This window comes from Somniosus microcephalus, chromosome 9 (assembly GCF_052327205.1).
Source record: "Somniosus microcephalus isolate GS21.2 chromosome 9, FLI_Smic_1.0, whole genome shotgun sequence".
In the NCBI taxonomy this organism is placed as follows: Eukaryota; Metazoa; Chordata; class Chondrichthyes; order Squaliformes; family Somniosidae; genus Somniosus; species Somniosus microcephalus.
The window spans coordinates 229,865,764-229,888,684 of record NC_140995.1 but is presented as its reverse complement, the minus strand read 5'-3'; the positions used below and the strand labels follow the sequence as shown (position 1 = coordinate 229,888,684).

Sequence of the window (22,921 nt, the reverse complement as noted above, 5' to 3'; positions counted from 1 at the left end):
TTGTTGTGTCGGTACCTTTCTACCTAGACACAATTTAGGACTCAGAACTCAGAGATTCAAACATGAAGTGCCTTATTGGAAGGAAAGGAAGTTCTGGAAAGTTCCGAACAAAGAGAGCTAAACTTAACCGAGAACACCCAACCATTTATCTCCTGTGACAGCGCCACCGCAGGTGGGAGGAGAACACACAATAGAACACACAATACATAACATTATGAAGAAAGATTGAGCAGGTTGGGCCTATACTCAATGGAGTTTAGAAGAATAAGAGGTGATCTTATTGAAACATAAGACTCTGAAGGCGGTTGACACGGTAGATGCAGAGTGAATGTTTCTCCTCGTGGGGGAATCTAGAACTAGGGGGCATAATTTCAGAATAAGAGGGTACCCATTTAATCTGAAATGAGGAGGAATTTCTTCTCTCAGAGGGTCGTGAATCTTTGGAATTCTCTTCCCCAGAGAGCTGTGGAGGCTGGGTCATTGAATATATTTAAGGTGGAGATAGACAGATTTTTGAAAGGTAAGGGAGTGAAGGGTTATGGGGAGCGGGCAGGGAAGTGGAGTTAAGGCCAAGATCAGATCAGCCATGATCTTATTGAATGGCGGAGCAGGCTCGAGGGGCCAAATGACATACTCCTGCTCCTACGTCTTATGTTCTTCTTAATATTGATTAAGTACAATCAATTATCAGTGTAAATGAAGCTCAACGGAATCTCGAGGAACAACACCTCATCTTTCCATTAGGCACGTTACAGCTTTCCGGACTCAACATCGAGTTCAACAATTTCAGATCATACCCACTGCTCCCATTTCTTTGGGCAGCAGGTTCTGACTCTTTTTCATGCAGCAATTGCCAATTAAAAGTTAACCATGTGCCCCCTTTTTAAAGGAGCACAAACAATAAAGACTGTAACTTAAAACAAAAAAGGAACCTTAACAAATCAAATTAAAATTCTGTTTCCAGTGGAGATGATGCACTCCAGTCCCTCCGGCGCAATGATTCTGCTGTTGCTGTTTACACCTCCTCTATACCCATTTTTTGTTTCTTTACTTGTCCCAGTTTTGCCTTGCACCATCATCTCTTTTGTCTTTTAATCTCTCCCGCCTTCCACCCTAGCACAGACCTTCCCTTTTGTTCATTCCTCCCCTCCCCGCTTTCCCAGCCTTTGTACTTGCTTAAAACCTGTTACATAGAAACATAGAAGATAGGAGCAGGAGTAGACCATTCGGCCTCTCAAGCCTGCTCCACCATTCAATGCGATCATGGCTGATCATCCAAATTCAGTACCCTGTCCCTGCTTTCTCCCCATATCCCTTGATCCCTTTAGCCTTAAGAAATATATCCAACTCCTTCTTCAATATATTTAATGAACTGGCCTCCACTGCCTTCTGTGGTAGAGAATTCCACAGGTTCACCACTCTCTGGGTGAAGAAATTCCTCCTCATCTCAGTCCTAAATGGCTTGCCCCTTATCCTTAGACTGTGACCCCTGGTTCTGGACTCCCCGACCATCGGGAACATCCTTCCTGCATCTAGTCTGTCCAGTCCTGTTAGAATTTTATACGTTTCAATGAGATCCCCTCTCATTCTTCTAAACTCCAGCGAGTATAAGCCCAATCGACCCAATCTCTCCTCATACGTCATTCCTGCCATCCCAGGTATCAGTCTGGTGAATTTTCGCTGCACTCCCTCCATGGCAAGAACATCCTTCCTCAGATAAGGCGACCAAAACTGCACAGAATACTCAAGATGTGGTCTCACCAAGGCCCTGTACAACTGCAGCAAGACATCCTTGTTCCTGTACTCAAACCCTCTCACTACGAAGGCCAACATACCATTTGCCTTCTTAACTGCCTGCTGCACCTGCATGCTTACCTTCAGCGACTGGTGCACAAGGACACCCAGGTCTCGTTGCACTTCCCCTTCTCCCAATCTATTGTCATTCAGATAATAATCTGCCTTCCTGTTTTTGACACCAAAGTGGATAACCTCGCATTTATCCACGTTATATTGCATCTGCCATGCTTCTACCCAATCACCCAACCTGTCCAAATCATACTGGAGTTTCTTGGCATCCTCCTCACAGCACACACGCCCACCCAGCTTTGTGTCGTCTGCAAACTTGGAGATATTACATCTAGTTCCCTCGTCTAGATCATTAATATATATTGTGAATAGCTGGGGTCCAAGGATCGATCCCTGCAGTACCCCACTAGTCACTGCCTGCCACTCGGAAAAAGACCCATTTATTCCAACTCTTTGCTTCCTGTCTGCCAACCAGTTCTCTATCCAAGTCAGTACCTTGCCCCCAATCCCATGTGCTTTAACTTTACACGCTAACATCTCTAACTTTTTCCAGTTCTGACGAAGGGTCATCGACCTGAAACGTTAACTCTGTTTCTCTCTCCACAGATGCTGCCTGACCTGCTGAATATTTCCAGCATTTTCTGTTTAGATTTCAGATTTCCAGCATCCGTAGTATTTTCCTTTTGTATCAATGTAAATGTTATTGTGGGGTGACGAGGGCCAATGAAACATTGTGCAAAATAATGAACAAATTCCTGATATAAAAACAGAAAATGCTGGAAATACTCAGCAGGTCAAGCAGCATCATCGGAACTGGAAAAAGTTAGAGATGTAACAGGTTTTAAGCAGGTACAGGGGCAGGGAAAGGTGGGCGGGGAGGAAAGAACAAAAGGGAAGGTCTGTGATAGGCAGGAGAGATTAAAAGAGAAAAGGGATGATAGTCAAAGCAAAAGGAGATGGTAATGGAACAAGCAAAGAAACAAAAGATGAGTCTGGAAGAGGTGTAAGTGGGGATGGCAGCATGATCGACTGCTGCCACATGAAAAAATAGGGGCAAAGGTTTCGGTCTGAAATTGTTGAACTCGATGTTAAGTCCAGAAGGTTGTAAAGTGCCTATGGCTGTTTTTCAGACTGGAGGATGGTAGACAGTGGTGTTCTCCAAGGGTCAGTGTTGGGGCCACTGCTTTTTTTGATATATATAAATGACCTGGATATTGGAACACAGTGTAGAATTTCTGAATTTGCCGGGGGCCACTGCTTTTTTTGATATATATAAATGACCTGGATATTGGAACACAGTGTAGAATTTCTGAATTTGCCGATGACACCAAACTTGGGGGTGTGGCAAACAGTGAGGATGGTACCAATCGACTACAACAGGACATAGAAAGGCCAGCAGAATGGGCAGATGGAATTTAATACAGAGAAGTGTGAGGCGATGCATTTTAGCAGAAGGAACAGGAAGAGGCAATATACACTTAATGGCACAGTTTTAAAGAGTGTGCCGGGACAGAGGGACCTGGGAGTTAATGTGCAGAGGTCCCTGAAGGTGGTAGGACATATTGAGAGAGTGGTTAGCAAAGCAAATGGGATCTTGGGATTCATAAATGGAGGTATTGAGTACAAAAGTAGAGACATTATGCTGAACCTTTATAAAGCACTGGTTAGGCCACAACTGGAGTATTGCGTCCAGTTCTGGTCACCACAATTTAGGAAGGATGTGAAGGCCCTTGAGAGGGTGCAGAGGAGATTTACCAGAATGGTTCCGGGGATGGGGGATTTTAGCTACAAGGACAGGTTGGAGAAGCTGGATTTGTTTTCATTAGAGGAGGTTGAGGGATGATTTGATAGAGGTGTACAAGATTATGACGGGTTTGGATAGGCTAGACGGGGAAAGGCTGTTCCCACTAGTTGATGGTACAATGACTAGAGGACACAGAGTTAAGGTTTTGGGCAAGAGATACAGGGAGGATATGAGGAAAAACTTTTTTACGCAGCGAGTGGTGAGGACCTGGAACTCGCTGCCGACGGAAGTGGTGGCAGCGGAGACACACAATGTTTTCAAGGGGAGACTGGATAGGCACTTGAGGGAAATAAACTTGCAGGGCTACAGGGATAGAGCGGGGGAGTGAGACTGACTGGATTGCTCCACAGAGAGCCGGCACGGACTCAATGGTCCGAATGGCCCCTTTCTGTTATGACTCTATGAGGTGCTGCTGCTCGAGCTTATGTTGAGCTTCGTTGGAACAATGTACCAGGCCGAGGTCAGTGTGGGACTGGAAGGGAGAATTAAAGTGGCAGGCGACCAGCAGCTCAGGGTCAAATTCGGGGTTTGCTGGATAAACTCTCAGAGAGGGAGTGGGGTGGGTCTGGACCAGCCAGGAAGCAGCAACTCAGGCCAAGTGCTGCTGACCCCCTCACGTGACTATGTCTTCGGCTTCACCGGCCCCGCTCGGTCACGTGGCGGGGGGGGGGTGTACAGGGTTTTCCCGCGCTACGTCACCCGCCTCCCTGCGTCAGAACCGGGGACGGGTGTGCGCAGGCGCAGTGTGTCTGGGCCGCCGCCATGGAGATCTGGCTACGCCGCTCGGGCGCTGGGTTCTCGGCCGTCGCGCTTCCGGCCCGTTCCTCCGGCCTCGAGCTCAGGCAGCGTTGCTGCCAGCGGGAGGTGAGTCTGTAGTCAATCCGCGCAGGCCTCGGGCTTCAGCCGGTCCACCCTCACCCAGGGAGACAGTGTGACCCAGACACAGACTGTCCCGGTGAGACAGTGTGACCCAGACACAGACTGTCCCGGTGAGACAGTGTGACCCAGACATAGACTGTCCCGGGGAGACAGTGTGACCCAGACACAGACTGTCCCGGGGAGAGACAGTGTAACCAGACACAGACTGTCCCAGACACAGACTGTCCCGGGGAGACAGTGTGACCCAGACACAGACTGTCCCGGGGAGACGGTGTGACCCAGACATAGACTGTCCCGGGGAGACAGTGTGACCCAGACACAGACTGTCCCGGTGAGACAGTGTGACCCAGACATAGACTGTCCCGGGGAGACAGTGTGACCCAGACACAGACTGTCCCGGGGAGAGACAGTGTAACCAGACACAGACTGTCCCAGACACAGACTGTCCCGGGGAGACAGTGTGACCCAGACACAGACTGTCCCGGGGAGACGGTGTGACCCAGACACAGACTGTCCCGGGGAGACGGTGTGACCCAGACACAGACTGTCCCGGGGAGACGGTGTGACCCAGACACAGACTGTCCCGGGGAGACGGTGTGACCCAGACACAGACTGTCGTGGGGAGACGGTGTGACCCAGACACAGACTGTCCCGGGGAGACAGTGTGACCCAGACACAGACTGTCCCGGGGAGACAGTGAGACTCAGACACAGACTGTCCCGGGGAGACAGTGAGACCCAGACACAGACTGTCCCGGGGAGACAGTGAGACCCAGACACAGACTGTCCCGGGGAGACAGTGAGACCCAGACACAGACTGTCCCGGGGAGACAGTGAGACCCAGACACAGACTGTCCCGGGGAGACAGTGAGACCCAGACACAGACTGTCCCGGGGAGACAGTGAGACCCAGACACAGACTGTCCCGGGGAGACAGTGAGACCCAGACACAGACTGTCCCGGGGAGAGACAGTGTAACCGGACACAGACTGTCCCAGACACAGACTGTCCCGGGGAGACGGTGTGACCCAGACACAGACTGTCCCGGGGAGACGGTGTGACCCAGACACAGACTGTCCCGGGGAGACGGTGTGACCCAGACACAGACTGTCCCGGGGAGACAGTGAGACCCAGACACAGACTGTCCCGGGGAGACAGTGAGACCCAGACACAGACTGTCCCGGGGAGACAGTGAGACCCAGACACAGACTGTCCCGGGGAGAGACAGTGTAACCGGACACAGACTGTCCCAGACACAGACTGTCCCGGGGAGACAGTGTGACCCAGACACAGACTGTCCCGGGGAGACGGTGTGACCCAGACACAGACTGTCCCGGGGAGACGGTGTGACCCAGACACAGACTGTCCCGGGGAGACGGTGTGACCCAGACACAGACTGTCGTGGGGAGACGGTGTGACCCAGACACAGACTGTCCCGGGGAGACAGTGAGACTCAGACACAGACTGTCCCGGGGAGACAGTGAGACCCAGACACAGACTGTCCCGGGGAGACAGTGAGACCCAGACACAGACTGTCCCGGGGAGACAGTGAGACCCAGACACAGACTGTCCCGGGGAGACAGTGAGACCCAGACACAGACTGTCCCGGGGAGACAGTGAGACCCAGACACAGACTGTCCCGGGGAGACAGTGAGACCCAGACACAGACTGTCCCGGGGAGAGACAGTGTAACCGGACACAGACTGTCCCAGACACAGACTGTCGTGGGGAGACGGTGTGACCCAGACACAGACTGTCGTGGGGAGACGGTGTGACCCAGACACAGACTGTCGTGGGGAGACGGTGTGACCCAGACACAGACTGTCCTGGGGAGACGGTGTGACCCAGACACAGACTGTCCCGGGGAGAGACAGTGTGACCCAGACACAGACTGTCCCGGGGAGAGACAGTGTGACCCAGACACAGACTGTCCCGGGGAGACAGTGTGACCCGGACACAGACTGTCCTGGGGAGACAGTATGACTCAGACACAGACTGTCCCGGGGAGACGGTGTGACCCAGACACAGACTGTCCCGGGGAGACAGTATGAACCAGACACAGACTGTCCCGGGGAGACAGTGTGACCCGGACACAGACTGTCACAGGGAGATGGTTGTTTTCCATTAAAACAGTTTTCAGTAGCGGCAGTTTTCATTGTTGGACACCATATTTGCCTGACCTGAAATATACCCAGCCCACCTAAATAACTCTCCTACCAATGTGTCCGTTTCTGACTTTCCCTGTCATCCTCCTGCACTCATGCGCTCTCCCTCACCCCATCTTTTTTTCCCTCTTCCTTGCTCCCTATCTCTTTGCTTTCCCACAGCTCTCTCTACATCTCCGCTGGTTTCTTGCCCCTGCCTGACTTGTGAGTGTGTGAGTCAAATAAATATATATAGAATGAAATAGATACATGAAATCAGTTTTATTTCTTTCATTTCAACTTAATTCTCTCAATGTAGGGCTTCCCCATAGCAGATGTTTACTTGAAATGTAATGGAAAACTGGTTGGTGAAGAGGAGGAGCTACATCATGGAGGAATTTACAGTCTGGAACCAAGACTGGTTGGAGGTAAAGGAGGTAAGGTTTAAACAGTGCCATCGCTTCATTTAGGGCTGTTAGGAACTGGGGTTCCATGAGCTGTCTGAGCGGCTGACTACTGCAGTTCTGTATCTGCTTGTACGATAACGTGAGCGGAAGGTGTAACAATAGCACACCATGGGCTGGGTATTCATCTGCTTGCGTGTGTACGTTTCTAATCTCCCTGAAGGCAGATTGGGCAAATGCTTGGTGAGACGAGGCCAGATAGGAATCATGAAGCTGCTTGTGACCGGAGTCACTCAATTTAATCCATCGAATTACTTTGTGTAACAACACAAAACAAAGAACACGCCACTGTAGCCTACGTCTACTCAGTTGACTAAAACAAGATGGCTTCTAAATATCCTCTGCCGATTCTCTCCAACAAACCCGTCTGGCCAGGCAGTCTTCCTGTTTCAGAAAGAAGGGATGGGATCCGCAGAGCTGAAGAATTATTAATGATTTGGATGATGCAGGTGGGGCAGCGGTTGTATAATGTTGGGTTTATATCATTGCACAGGGTTTGGGTCGATGCTTCGTGCTCTCGGAGCGCAAATCGAGAAAACTACAAACCGAGAGGCATGCCGGGATTTGAGCGGAAGAAGGCTGCGAGATGTAAACCACGAGAAGGCGTAAGAAATTCAATCTATTAACAGAAGAATGCTTTTAAAAGTGTACTCTTACTGGTAGACGTGTCAATTTTATGCCGCTTTATTTTTTCTTATAAATGTTCTGTCGGGCACTAATGACCCCCAGTATTAGACTGGGGACAATCTGCACTAATGACCCCCAGTATTAGACTGGGGACGATCTCCACTAATGACCCACAGTATTAGACTGGGGACGATCTCCACTAATGACACACAGTATTAGACTGGGGACGATCTCCACTAATGGCACACAGTATTAGACTGGGGACGATCTCCACTAATGGCACACAGTATTAGACTGGGGAGGATCCCCACTAATGACGCACAGTATTAGACTGGGGACGATCTCCACTAATGACACACAGTATTAGACTGGGGACGATCCCCACTAATGACCCACAGTATTAGACTGGGGACGATCTCCACTAATGACACACAGTATTAGACTGGGGACGATCTCCACTAATGACACACAGTATTAGACTGGGGACGATCTCCACTAATGACTCACAGTATTAGACTGGGGACGATCCCCACTAATGACCCACAGTATTAGACTGGGGACGATCTCCACTAATGACACACAGTATTAGACTGGGGACGATCTCCACTAATGACCCACAGTATTAGACTGGGGACGATCTCCACTAATGACACACAGTATTAGACTGGGGACGATCTCCACTAATGACACACAGTATTAGACTGGGGAAGATCTCCACTAATGACTCACAGTATTAGACTGGGGAAGATCTCCACTAATGACCCACAGTATTAGACTGGGGACGATCTCCACTAATGACACACAGTATTAGACTGGGGACGATCCCCACTAATGACCCACAGTATTAGACTGGGGACGATCTCCACTAATGACACACAGTATTAGACTGGGGACGATCTCCACTAATGACACACAGTATTAGACTGGGGACGATCTCCACTAATGACCCACAGTATTAGACTGGGGACGATCTCCACTAATGACACACAGTATTAGACTGGGGACGATCTCCACTAATGACTCACAGTATTAGACTGGGGACGATCCCCACTAATGACACACAGTATTAGACTGGGGACGATCCCCACTAATGACACACAGTATTAGACTGGGGACGATCCCCACTAATGACTCACAGTATTAGACTGGGGACGATCTCCACTAATGACTCACAGTATTAGACTGGGGACGATCTCCACTAATGACACACAGTATTAGACTGGGGACGATCTCCACTAATGACTCACAGTATTAGACTGGGGACGATCCCCACTAATGACACACAGTATTAGACTGGGGACGATCCCCACTAATGACACACAGTATTAGACTGGGGACGATCCCCACTAATGACACACAGTATTAGACTGGGGACGATCTCCACTAATGACACACAGTATTAGACTGGGGACGATCCCCACTAATGACTCACAGTATTAGACTGGGGACGATCCCCACTAATGACACACAGTATTAGACTGGGGACGATCTCCACTAATGACACACAGTATTAGACTGGGGAAGATCTCCACTAATGACGCACAGTATTAGACTGGGGACGATCTCCACTAATGACACACAGTATTAGACTGGGGAAGATCTCCACTAATGACGCACAGTATTAGACTGGGGACGATCTCCACTAATGACACACAGTATTAGACTGGGGACGATCTCCACTAATGACTCACGGTATTAGACTGGGGACGATCCCCACTAATGACACACAGTATTAGACTGGGGACGATCCCCACTAATGATACACAGTATTAGACTGGGGACGATCTCCACTAATGACACACAGTATTAGACTGGGGATGATCTCCACTAATGACACACAGTATTAGACTGGGGACGATCTCCACTAATGACACACAGTATTAGACTGGGGATGATCTCCACTAATGACCCACAGTATTAGACTGGGGACGATCTCCACTAATGACACACAGTATTAGACTGGGGACGATCCCCACTAATGACACACAGTATTAGACTGGGGACGATCTCCACTAATGACACACAGTATTAGACTGGGGATGATCTCCACTAATGACCCACAGTATTAGACTGGGGACGATCTCCACTAATGACTCACAGTATTAGACTGGGGATGATCTCCACTAATGACACACAGTATTAGACTGGGGATGATCTCCACTAATGACCCACAGTATTAGACTGGGGACGATCTCCACTAATGACACACAGTATTAGACTGGGGACGATCTCCACTAATGACACACAGTATTAGACTGGGGACGATCTCCACTAATGACACACAGTATTAGACTGGGGATGATCTCCACTAATGACCCACAGTATTAGACTGGGGACGATCTCCACTAATGACACACAGTATTAGACTGGGGATGATCTCCACTAATGACCCACAGTATTAGACTGGGGACGATCTCCACTAATGACACACAGTATTAGACTGGGGACGATCCCCACTAATGACACACAGTATTAGACTGGGGACGATCTCCACTAATGACACACAGTATTAGACTGGGGACGATCTCCACTAATGACACACAGTATTAGACTGGGGATGATCTCCACTAATGACCCACAGTATTAGACTGGGGACGATCTCCACTAATGACACACAGTATTAGACTGGGGACGATCCCCACTAATGACACACAGTATTAGACTGGGGACGATCTCCACTAATGACACACAGTATTAGACTGGGGACGATCTCCACTAATGACACACAGTATTAGACTGGGGACGATCTCCACTAATGACACACAGTATTAGACTGGGGACGATCTCCACTAATGACACACAGTATTAGACTGAGGACGATCTCCACTAATGACACACAGTATTAGACTGGGGACGATCTCCACTAATGACACACAGTATTAGACTGGGGACGATCTCCACTAATGACCCACAGTATTAGACTGGGGATGATCTCCACTAATGACACACAGTATTAGACTGGGGACGATCTCCACTAATGACACACAGTATTAGACTGGGGACGATCCCCACTAATGACACACAGTATTAGACTGGGGACGATCTCCACTAATGACACACAGTATTAGACTGGGGACGATCTTCACTAATGACTCACGGTATTAGACTGGGGACGATCTCCACTAATGACACACAGTATTAGACTGGGGATGATCTCCACTAATGACACACAGTATTAGACTGGGGACGATCTCCACTAATGACACACAGTATTAGACTGGGGACGATCCCCACTAATGACTCACAGTATTAGACTGGGGATGATCTCCACTAATGACACACAGTATTAGACTGGGGACGATCCCCACTAATGACACACAGTATTAGACTGGGGACGATCCCCACTAATGACACACAGTATTAGACTGGGGACGATCTCCACTAATGACACACAGTATTAGACTGGGGACGATCTTCACTAATGACTCACGGTATTAGACTGGGGACGATCTCCACTAATGACACACAGTATTAGACTGGGGATGATCTCCACTAATGACACACAGTATTAGACTGGGGACGATCTCCACTAATGGCACACAGTATTAGACTGGGGACGATCTCCACTAATGACACACAGTATTAGACTGGGGATGATCTCCACTAATGACACACAGTATTAGACTGGGGATGATCTCCACTAATGACACACAGTATTAGACTGGGGACGATCTCCACTAATGGCACACAGTATTAGACTGGGGACGATCTCCACTAATGACACACAGTATTAGACTGGGGACGATCCCCACTAATGACACACAGTATTAGACTGGGGACGATCTCCACTAATGACACACAGTATTAGACTGGGGACGATCTCCACTAATGACACACAGTATTAGACTGGGGACGATCTTCACTAATGACTCACGGTATTAGACTGGGCACGATCTCCACTAATGACACACAGTATTAGACTGGGGATGATCTCCACTAATGACACACAGTATTAGACTGGGGACGATCCCCACTAATGACACACAGTATTAGACTGGGGACGATCCCCACTAATGACACACAGTATTAGACTGGGGACGATCTCCACTAATGACACACAGTATTAGACTGGGGACGATCTCCACTAATGACACACAGTATTAGACTGGGGACGATCTCCACTAATGACTCACAGTATTAGACTGGGGACGATCCCCACTAATGACACACAGTATTAGACTGGGGACGATCCCCACTAATGACACACAGTATTAGACTGGGGACGATCCCCACTAATGACTCACAGTATTAGACTGGGGACGATCTCCACTAATGACACACAGTATTAGACTGGGGACGATCTCCACTAATGACACACAGTATTAGACTGGGGACGATCTCCACTAATGACACACAGTATTAGACTGGGGACGATCTCCACTAATGACACACAGTATTAGACTGGGGACGATCCCCACTAATGACACACAGTATTAGACTGGGGACGATCCCCACTAATGACACACAGTATTAGACTGGGGACGATCCCCACTAATGACACACAGTATTAGACTGGGGACGATCTCCACTAATGACGCACAGTATTAGACTGGGGACGATCTCCACTAATGACCCACAGTATTAGACTGGGGACGATCTCCACTAATGACACACAGTATTAGACTGGGGACGATCGCCACTAATGACACACAGTATTAGACTGGGGACGATCTCCACTAATGACACACAGTATTAGACTGGGGACGATCTCCACTAATGACCCCCAGTATTAGACTGGGGACGATCTCCACTAATGACACACAGTATTAGACTGGGGACGATCCCCACTAATGACACACAGTATTAGACTGGGGACGATCCCCACTAATGACACACAGTATTAGACTGGGGACGATCTCCACTAATGACACACGGTATTAGACTGGGGACGATCTCCACTAATGACACACAGTATTAGACTGGGGACGATCTCCACTAATGACACACGGTATTAGACTGGGGACGATCCCCACTAATGACACACAGTATTAGACTGGGGACGATCCCCACTAATGACACACAGTATTAGACTGGGGACGATCTCCACTAATGACACACGGTATTAGACTGGGGACGATCTCCACTAATGACACACAGTATTAGACTGGGGACGATCTCCACTAATGACACACGGTATTAGACTGGGGACGATCCCCACTAATGACACACAGTATTAGACTGGGGACGATCTCCACTAATGACCCACAGTATTAGACTGGGGACGATCTTCACTAATGACACACAGTATTAGACTGGGGACGATCTCCACTAATGGCACACAGTATTAGACTGGGGACGATCTCCACTAATGACACACAGTATTAGACTGGGGACGATCTTCACTAATGACACACAGTATTAGACTGGGGACGATCTCCACTAATGACACACAGTATTAGACTGGGGAAGATCTCCACTAATGACCCACAGTATTAGACTGGGGACGATCTCCACTAATGACACACAGTATTAGACTGGGGACGATCTCCACTAATGACGCACAGTATTAGACTGGGGACGATCTTCACTAATGACCCACAGTATTAGACTGGGGACGATCTCCACTAATGACACACAGTATTAGACTGGGGACGATCTCCACTAATGACGCACAGTATTAGACTGGGGACGATCTTCACTAATGACACACAGTATTAGACTGGGGACGATCTCCACTAATGACACACAGTATTAGACTGGGGACGATCTCCACTAATGACACACAGTATTAGACTGGGGACGATCTCCACTAATGACACACAGTATTAGACTGGGGATGATCTCCACTAATGACACACAGTATTAGACTGGGGACGATCTCCACTAATGACACACAGTATTAGACTGGGGACGATCCCCACTAATGACACACAGTATTAGACTGGGGACGATCTCCACTAATGACACACAGTATTAGACTGGGGACGATCTCCACTAATGACACACAGTATTAGACTGGGGACGATCTCCACTAATGACACACAGTATTAGACTGGGGACGATCTCCACTAATGACACACAGTATTAGACTGGGGACGATCCCCACTAATGACACACAGTATTAGACTGGGGACGATCTCCACTAATGACACACAGTATTAGACTGGGGATGATCTCCACTAATGACACACAGTATTAGACTGGGGACGATCTCCACTAATGACACACAGTATTAGACTGGGGACGATCTCCACTAATGACACACAGTATTAGACTGGGGACGATCTCCACTAATGACACACAGTATTAGACTGGGGACGATCTCCACTAATGACACACAGTGTTAGACTGGGGACGATCTCCACTAATGACACACAGTATTAGACTGGGGACGATCTCCACTAATGACACACAGTATTAGACTGGGGACGATCTCCACTAATGACACACAGTATTAGACTGGGGACGATCTCCACTAATGACACACAGTATTAGACTGGGGTCGATCTCCACTAATGACACACAGTATTAGACTGGGGACGATCCCCACTAATGACACACAGTATTAGACTGGGGACGATCTCCACTAATGACACACAGTATTAGACTGGGGACGATCTTCACTAATGACGCACAGTATTAGACTGGGGACGATCTCCACTAATGACACACAGTATTAGACTGGGGACGATCTCCACTAATGACACACAGTATTAGACTGGGGACGATCCCCACTAATGACACACAGTATTAGACTGGGGACGATCTCCACTAATGACCCACAGTATTAGACTGGGGACGATCTCCACTAATGACACACAGTATTAGACTGGGGACGATCTTCACTAATGACGCACAGTATTAGACTGGGGTCGATCTCCACTAATGACACACAGTATTAGACTGGGGACGATCTCCACTAATGACACACAGTATTAGACTGGGGACGATCTCCACTAATGATACACAGTATTAGACTGGGGACGATCTCCACTAATGACACACAGTATTAGACTGGGGACGATCTCCACTAATGACACACAGTATTAGACTGGGGACGATCTCCACTAATGACACAGTATTAGACTGGGGACGATCTCCACTAATGACACACAGTATTAGACTGGGGACGATCTCCACTAATGACACACAGTATTAGACTGGGGACGATCTCCACTAATGACACACAGTATTAGACTGGGGACGATCTCCACTAATGACACACAGTATTAGACTGGGGACGATCTCCACTAATGACGCACAGTATTAGACTGGGGACGATCCCCACTAATGATACACAATATTAGACTGGGGACGATCTCCACTAATGACTCACAGTATTAGACTGGGGACGATCTCCACTAATGACACACAGTATTAGACTGGGGACGATCTCCACTAATGACTCACAGTATTAGACTGGGGACGATCTCCACTAATGACCCACAGTATTAGACTGGGGATGATCCCCACTAATGATACACAGTATTAGACTGGGGACGATCTCCACTAATGAAACACAGTATTAGACTGGGGACAATCTCCACTAATGATGTAAAATATTCGACTGGGACCGATTTACTTGCCAAGTTTCATTCCTTCCCCTCTGATGATGGGCGAGCCGTTTAACTGGCACTTTGCTGATAGAAAGATAGTTTGCCCCACAATCTCTTGCTGCATTGTCAGAAACCCTGGAGTCGGTGAGCTTCTGATGGTTCTTGGGTGGAGCTGATGAAGGGAAGAAAGGAATTGAGCTTGTTTTGCTGTTTACGTGACATTAGTGTCAGTGTGACTAGAGCAACTGTTTGAAAGATTTGGGCTGCAGATCAAAAGCCTACATCACGTTTCTCCAGTGAATCGGTGGGCAAGTTTTCTGCTTGGTGTGAAACTAGCCCATCGAGACCAGGGAATCCCAAGTTTGAGCCACAGTTTGTGCTGAGATGCTGATCTCAGTTGGGCTGCTACTTGAGGCTCCAACACTCCTGGCTAACGAGGGAATCAGCCCGAGTCTCTGCTCCTGTGGCGACTGGGTGAGGACAGATTGGGTTTTGGCTGTGGAGCTGCCCGTGGGTTGAAGAGTTTGCTAACAGATGCAGTCTGTCTCAGCCATGGCTCAGTCAGTAGCACACTCGCCTCTCAGTAAGAAGGTCGTGGATTCAAGCCCCACTCCAGAGACTTGCGCACAGAATCTCGGCTGACACTCCAGTGAAGCACTGAGGGCGTGCTGCACTGCCGGAGGTTCTGTCTTTTGGCTGAGACATTAAACCGAGGCCTCATCTGCCCTCTTATAAGAGACATAAGATCCCATGGCGCTATTTTGAAGAAGAGCAGGGGAGTTATCCCCAGTGTCCTGGCCAAAATTTATCCCTCAATCAACATCACTAATTATCTGGTCATTATCACATTGTTGTTTGTGGGAGCTTGCTGTGTATAAATTGGCTGCTGCGTTTTCTACATTACAACAGTGACTACACTTCAATAAATACTTCATTGGCTGTAAAGCGCTTTGTAATGTCCTGAGGTCCTGAAAAGTGGTACAGGAAACTTTTTTTTATCCGGGACCGGCGTGGTGCCGGTTTATCAAAAAGTCCGGATTACAGAGAGGTATAGTTAAAGATACGAGAGCTCCGTACACAGCAACAAATCCAGGCTTCCCTGTTGCTTAGCAACAGGTACAGGAACCCCGGCCACAAGATCCAAGCGTCCCTGTTGCTTAGCAACAGGTGCAGGAACCCAGGCCACAGATCCAGGAACGGCCACTAATATAAAGTAAAACTGACCTGAACCTACTCCTGAATTTTGCTGGTTAAGAGATTTCTGGTTATTTAGGTGCCGGTAAATCGAGAGTTTCCTGTATATATAAATACAAGTCTTTCTTTCAAGAATGGACCGCTTGTTGATGTATCAGAGAGCTACATTGCTCATGTAACTGCAAAAGCAAAAGACAACGGCACAGGAGAGGTGGAAGGGAGACCTAACTTGCCCCTGTGACCGTGATGGTGGATAAGTTGAAGCCTTCAATAATTGCTTCATTGTTTTCTTTGTACAGTATGGCCGAATGGATAAAGAAGCAGGCAGAGCGGGAAACCGAAAAGGAGCAGAGGCGAGTGGACCGATTGCAGCGCAAACTCGCCGAGCCGAAGCACTATTTCACTGACCCACAGTACGAGCAGCAGCTGGATGAGATGTCCGAGCACCTGGAGGACTCCGTGCTTAAAGGTACAGCTGTGTTCAGAAGGCTTGCCCTGCTGGTGCCCAACAATGCCACGGTTGTGTAACCGAACGGACTGTCATACAGAGCGTTTGGCCAATGGTACTAACTCTCGTGCAAGTCCAGTGCTGGATCTTGGCCGTGGGGTGCAGTGCATAATAGTGGAGGTTAGGCATGTGGTCAGAATCAGCTTCAACCGTTCGTGGAGCCTGCGAAGTGTCAAGTTGAGGGGCATCGGCAGAGATCTGGGGATGGGTGGTCTATCGAGTCCCTCCTGACTGGGTGCAGTTGTGCAATACCAGGAGGGCAATGAATTTAAATAGAGTAAAGAATTTAACCTGCAGGGTGGAGCAGCATTGGGTTTCTTTAATTTCAGTGGTGAATTTTTGGAAACTGAATTTATTGTGTACCTACAAAGCGACGGAGGGCATCATTTATTTATTTTGAAAAAGTGAATGGTTAAGATGGAGAAGGTCCACAGAGCAGTATTCTTTGATTGTAATTAAAGAGTAAATGTGTACTCGTAGGCAGGGGACGATTGCAAATCTGATCCTGCCGGGCCATTTGAACACTCGTACTGCGAAGTTTAAGAGGCAGGTTCTTTCAAAGAGTCTTCCTCTGTGTGGGCAATGCATAACGTCAAAGTGTGTTGGCTGTGCACCCTTTTTAATTCTGTATTTCTGCTCAGGTTTACAAGCATCGTCGAGTGATGTGGTGTCGGTGGAAGGTGGAGCAGTTCGAAAACGCGCACACCCTACCGAAAATACAGAGGCAAAGGAGGGAAAGAAAAAATGTCTCTGGTAAATGACAGGAAACTTCCTCTAGATGTGGCTTTCCTTAGCTCTGTACTGACCCTGCTGATTGCTGCTATTACTTCGCAGTTTCCCGCTCCTGTCCCCGTGCAGGTGGATTGTTCTATGCGTACCCGCAGTCTTTGAGTTTCAGGGCATGGGGGAAGGCGAGCGGCATGGCTGAGCCTGATCCTGCCCTCATTTTGTGTTAACCTGTGCAGACCAAGAATTGAACCGGGGACCTTCCTCCTTTGTGCGGCTCAGTACCACACCGAATGGTGCGCTGAGCCAACGGGACCCTGCCGTGATATTATCATAGAATTTTACAGCAGAGGAGGAGGCCATTTGGCCCATCGTGCCTGTACTAGCTCTTCAAAAAAGAGCTGTCCTATTTAATCCCACATCCCAGCTTTTTCTCCATAACCCTGCAAATTAGTCCTCTCCAAGTACATGTTCAATTGTCTTTTAAAAGTTCCTATGGAATCTGATTCCACCACCCTTTCAGGTAGTGCATTCCAGATCTTAACAACCTTCTCTGTCAAGAAATGTCTCCTCATTTCACTTCTAGTTCTTTTGCCAATTATTTTAAATCTCTGACCTCTGGTTAGCCACCCATTTACCAGGGGAAACAGTTTCTCCCTACTTGCTCCATCAAGACCCCTCATAATTTTGAAAACCTCTATTGGATCTCCCCAGAATCATCTTTGCTCTAAGGAGAACAATCCCAGCTTCTCCAATCTCTTCACATAACGGAACTCCTTCATCCCTGGTAGTATCGTGGTAAACCTTGTCTCTGTCCCCTCCAGGGCCTTGACATCCTTCCTAAAGTGTGGTGCCCAGAATTGTACATACAGGAAACACTTTTTTTTATCCGGGACCGGTGTGGTGCCGGTTGATCAAAAAGTCCGGATTACAGAGAGGTATACTTACAGGAAACTTTGTGCTATCCGGCACCCATGGGACCGAGCTGCTGCCGTTGCCTGAAAACTGTCGTACTCTCCAGAGTTAATGTTGAGCGATACGGAGATTCTTATCTCCGTATTTGACAACAAACACTGTTGCTTAGCAACAGCTTCTAAACACTCGGGTGTGGCCCTAAAGCTCTGTAGCTGAAGCTGTTGCTATAGCTACAGACCTTGCACAGCTTGACTGTTCAAACAAAGCAAAAAAAACAAACAAAAAGAATAAAAAACGGCTGCTGATTTTTGCCGGTGGCTCCAGATTGCCGGATAGCTCACCTCCGGATAGCACAAAGTTTCCTGTACTAAGGTGCGAGAGCCCCGTAAACGGCCACAGATCCAGGTGTCCCTGTTGCATGGCAACAGGTGCAGGAACCCCGGTTACAGGGCCATGGATCCAGGCATCCCTGTTGCATGGCAACAGGTGCAGGAACCCCGGTTACACGGCCAAGGATCCAGGAACCCTGGTTACACGGCCACTAATATGAAATAAAACTTAACCGGCAAAATTCAGGCGTAGGTTCAGGTAAGAGAGATTTCCGGTTATTTAGGTGCCGGTAAAAAAAGAGTTTCCTGTAATTAAGTGGTTAGTTTTCAGTTGGATCAAATTTGCAGAGGGTAGTTGCAAGTGTATATTTGAGAGATTCTTTTCTGGAGCTAGGTTCGAACCTCCAGGATCAGCTGATCTCCGCTGGATAGCAATAGGAATGCGGTAATTGGCAGAAGAAACATTCTCGCTCCCTCATCCATGGAATGTGTCCATGGAATTTGGGTGAGAGTAGGTTCAGGCTGCGCCTCGATGCCCCAGGGTCGAATAGTTTGCTGGCTCTTGCTGCGTTGGGCTCACACATGAAGAGAGCTGCCGGCACCCACAGGACCATGCCCAGTAAGAGTTTCGACCAGGGAATGGAAAGGGGGAATAGCGGGAGGTCCGAAATGAACAAAATTTATATTGAAAACATACACACTGCTTGACAGTTCCCTATAGGGAGCGACCTGTACACCTATAGTATGCTCCACCTCACCTGTGCGATATTTTCCATTTCTCACACTAAGTCAGTAAGATTGCCAGTTTAGGGTGAGTGTTCCCCGCATCGGATCACTGGTGGAAGTGGACATCATGTGAGGATGGGATTGGGGTTGGCTGTGGGGCGCCACACCCCTCCCCCTTGTCCACAGTGGAATAATCTGCCACTGTTCACTGTTGGGCTGACATACCTTTGGAACATAAACACCAGCATGGACCTGTTGGACCGAATGGCCTGTCTCTCTGCTGTAAATACTGTGTAATAATTGGCAAAGTACCGGAGGGTGACCAACACTCATGGACCCATACCCGAGAATCAAGAATAACGGCTGGGAAGGACGGGGGGTGGAGAACGTGAGCAGAATCCTTACTCGGGCACCATCCTGTACCATTCTCTGCCAAGACTTTTTAATGTACCACCCCATTACCCTGACCTGCTGAATGTAACGTAGAAGAGTTGCCCTAAATTAAATACTGTCCACCTTCTATATTCTATTGAAGCCGTTTCGTTATTTAGTTGTACTTTGCTATGTTAATACTATCCATTCACTAGTGTGGCCTGTTCCTCTTCCTTATTAACAGAATTTTTTTGACAGACTGTTTTGTTGACAAGTTGCCAGCCGTGAAATTCTGAAACTTACCAACAGAAAATTGATATTTTTCCCCATGTTGCTACCTGACATCAGCAAAAAAGCCACACTCGACAGATTTTGTTGTAATACATAGAAATTACAGCACAAAAACAGCCCATTCGGCCCAACTGGTCTGTGCCAATGTTTATGCTCCACACAAGCCTCCTCCCACCTTACTTCATCTCACCCCATCAACATATCCTTCCATCCCTTTCACCCTCATGGACTTGCCTAGCTTCCCCTTAAATGCATCTTATGCTATTTGCCCCAACCACTCCCTGTGGTAGCAAGTTCCACATTCTCACCACTCACTGGGTAAAGACGTTTCTCCTGAATTCCTTATAGGGTGACTATCTTATATTTATGACCCCTAGTATTGGTCTCCCCCGTAAGTGGAAAAGTCTTGCAAAAGTTGACCTTTTGTGTGCTAAAGAATAAATTTCCTGAATGGGTTTTGTTTCTTACAGGATGGGAGTGGAGGGTTTAGAAGAATCTGGGAGCTCTGACGAGGAGAGCACAGCAGGCAGCAGCTCCTCCGATGAGTCTCCGCCTCACTCTGAGAGTTCTGTGGGGCGAACGAGTGTGGAGAACGGTAGAGTTGACCAGGCGAAGGACTCCGCTCCCGGTCCCAGTGCTGGCTCGTGTGCGCCTGAGCCGGCTTCAGTGCAGCAGGAAGATCGAAACCGAGCAGAACCAGGACCCAGCAGCAAAGTGGAGCCGAAGGCTTCGTGTCGGGACACCGACCGGCTTGAAACACAAGAGGGCGCCAGAGAAAGCCCTGAAGAAATGGAGAAAGACAAGACCGCAGATACACAAGATGATGTGAATGCACCAAAGACTACAGTAAGTACTGGTGTCTTTTATGGCTTCCTAATTTTTGTAATGGAGATTATTTCAAGATAACTGTTAGTTAATGTGATTGTGGATGTTAGAAGCTACTTTTTGTTTTAACAAGTTCTATAAACCACTCCTACACAATTGTATTTGCTCAGTACAGGAAACTTTTTTTTATCCGGCACCGACGGGACTGGCGTGGTGCCGGTTTATCAAAAAGTCCAGATTACAGAGAGGTATAGTGAAAGGTACGAGAGCTCCGTACACAGCAACAAATCCAGGCGTCCCTGTTGCATAGCAACATGTGCAGGAACCCCGGCCACAGATCCAGGCGTCCCTGTTGCATAGCAACAGGTGCAGGAACCCCGGCCACAGATCCAGGCGTCCCTGTTGCATAGCAACAGGTGCAGGAACCCCGGTTACATGGCCACAGATCCAGGAACTGCCACTAATATGAAGTAAAACTTACCTGAACCTACTCCTGAATTTTGCCGGTTAACAGCTTTCCGGTTATTTAGGTGCCGGTAAATTGAGAGTTTCCTGTAATTGGAAAAGAAAGACTTGCATTTATGTGGCCCTTTCTGACGCCTCTCCGAACCATCTCTTAAGTGTTTCACATGCAGTTGATAACTTTGAGCCAGTTTGCACACAGCAGGATCCCACAAATGGCGACAAGATGAGTGACATTTGGTGTGGGTTGAAAGAGGAATGTTGGAATAGTGCCATCGGATCTTTAACATCCACCTGAGCATCAAGCCCGACCGGGGCCTGCAGTTCAACACTCCAGCTGAAGCCAGGTACCTGCGACAATGCAGCAGCCCCTCGGCACTGCCCTGGAGTGTCGGCCTAAATTAATTCCTGGCACAGAGTTTGAATTTTGGATGACTGAATTGACACCGATGATATTCATATTTAATTGACTGACCCGGGAACTCACGAGCAGAGTGAGTCAGTCAGTGCTCTGAATTGGGGGGGGGGGGGTGGAATCTTATCCCACAGCTATTCATTGGGTGTAAAAAGAAAGTTTGCAAATTGTGACAATTTGGAGGGCGGACAGAAAATGATGGATACCGACTGGCGTACTCTGCATTCCAAATTTTTTTTTCTTGTTTTTATCTTCATTGGGTGTTCTGTTTCTGCCCCATCTTGGACTAGAGGGCAAGATGGAATTGTATCAGTTTTAGACGGGACATGCATCCATTTTAAATCAGACTTGCATTACCTGGCACACGCACGGGCCGAATGGCCTCCTCCTGTGCTGTATCATTCTATGATTCTACCCTGGTGTATTGTGAATGTATTCCAATGGCGTCGTTGTGTGACTTTCTCTCCAGTACACCTGAAAAAAATTAGGCAAATAGTTTGAAGCCTTTTTGCTGTGAGGTAAAGGCTTTGTCTCTGGTTCAAACCCTGATTTGTGACACGAAGATATGGCGGTGGGGTGGGGAGGATGGCAATATTTGCCAGGGTTCTTGCTCCTGGCCCCTTACTAGAAATGCTGTGAGTGAATTCAGTTTGAGGACATTTTTGAATTATTAAATTTGCAGAAAGTGTTTCTAAACAGTGCGTCCCTAGATTCATAGAAATGGATGATTCTCAGAAAACATTGGAGGTGCTGTTATATCATTGCAACGTTGTCCGTGGGCATTCTGATTAGAAACTCTATAATCTTCATGAATTACTTCATGGGGAGGGAAGCACTTGTCCACAGTACTAGCTATGTCTTCATAGCTGAATATGGAAAACGTTTGTATTTAATGTAGAAAAACATTCCAAGGTGCTTTGGAGGTGTTGGGGAGGTAGGA

General features: G+C 48.1%; 1 protein-coding gene across 2 annotated transcripts in view; it reads left to right on the top strand.

Moving 5' to 3' along the window:
- Window positions 1-4,317: 4,317 nt before the first annotated feature.
- Window positions 4,318-22,921, top strand: part of sde2 (SDE2 telomere maintenance homolog (S. pombe)) — a 48,039-nt gene continuing 29,435 nt past the window's right edge. The window contains exons 1-6 of one of the 2 annotated variants that reach the window (XM_085997979.1): window positions 4,318-4,474; window positions 6,951-7,059; window positions 7,589-7,700; window positions 16,712-16,881; window positions 17,562-17,673; window positions 20,750-21,125. In XM_085997979.1, the coding sequence (XP_085854105.1) occupies window positions 4,373-4,474; window positions 6,951-7,059; window positions 7,589-7,700; window positions 16,712-16,881; window positions 17,562-17,673; window positions 20,750-21,125 (981 nt within the window). In that variant the 5' untranslated portion in view covers window positions 4,318-4,372. Of the gene's footprint in view, window positions 4,475-6,950; window positions 7,069-7,588; window positions 7,701-16,711; window positions 16,882-17,561; window positions 17,674-20,749; window positions 21,126-22,921 lie in introns of both variants that reach the window. The other variant, XM_085997980.1, reaches the window with a different exon arrangement.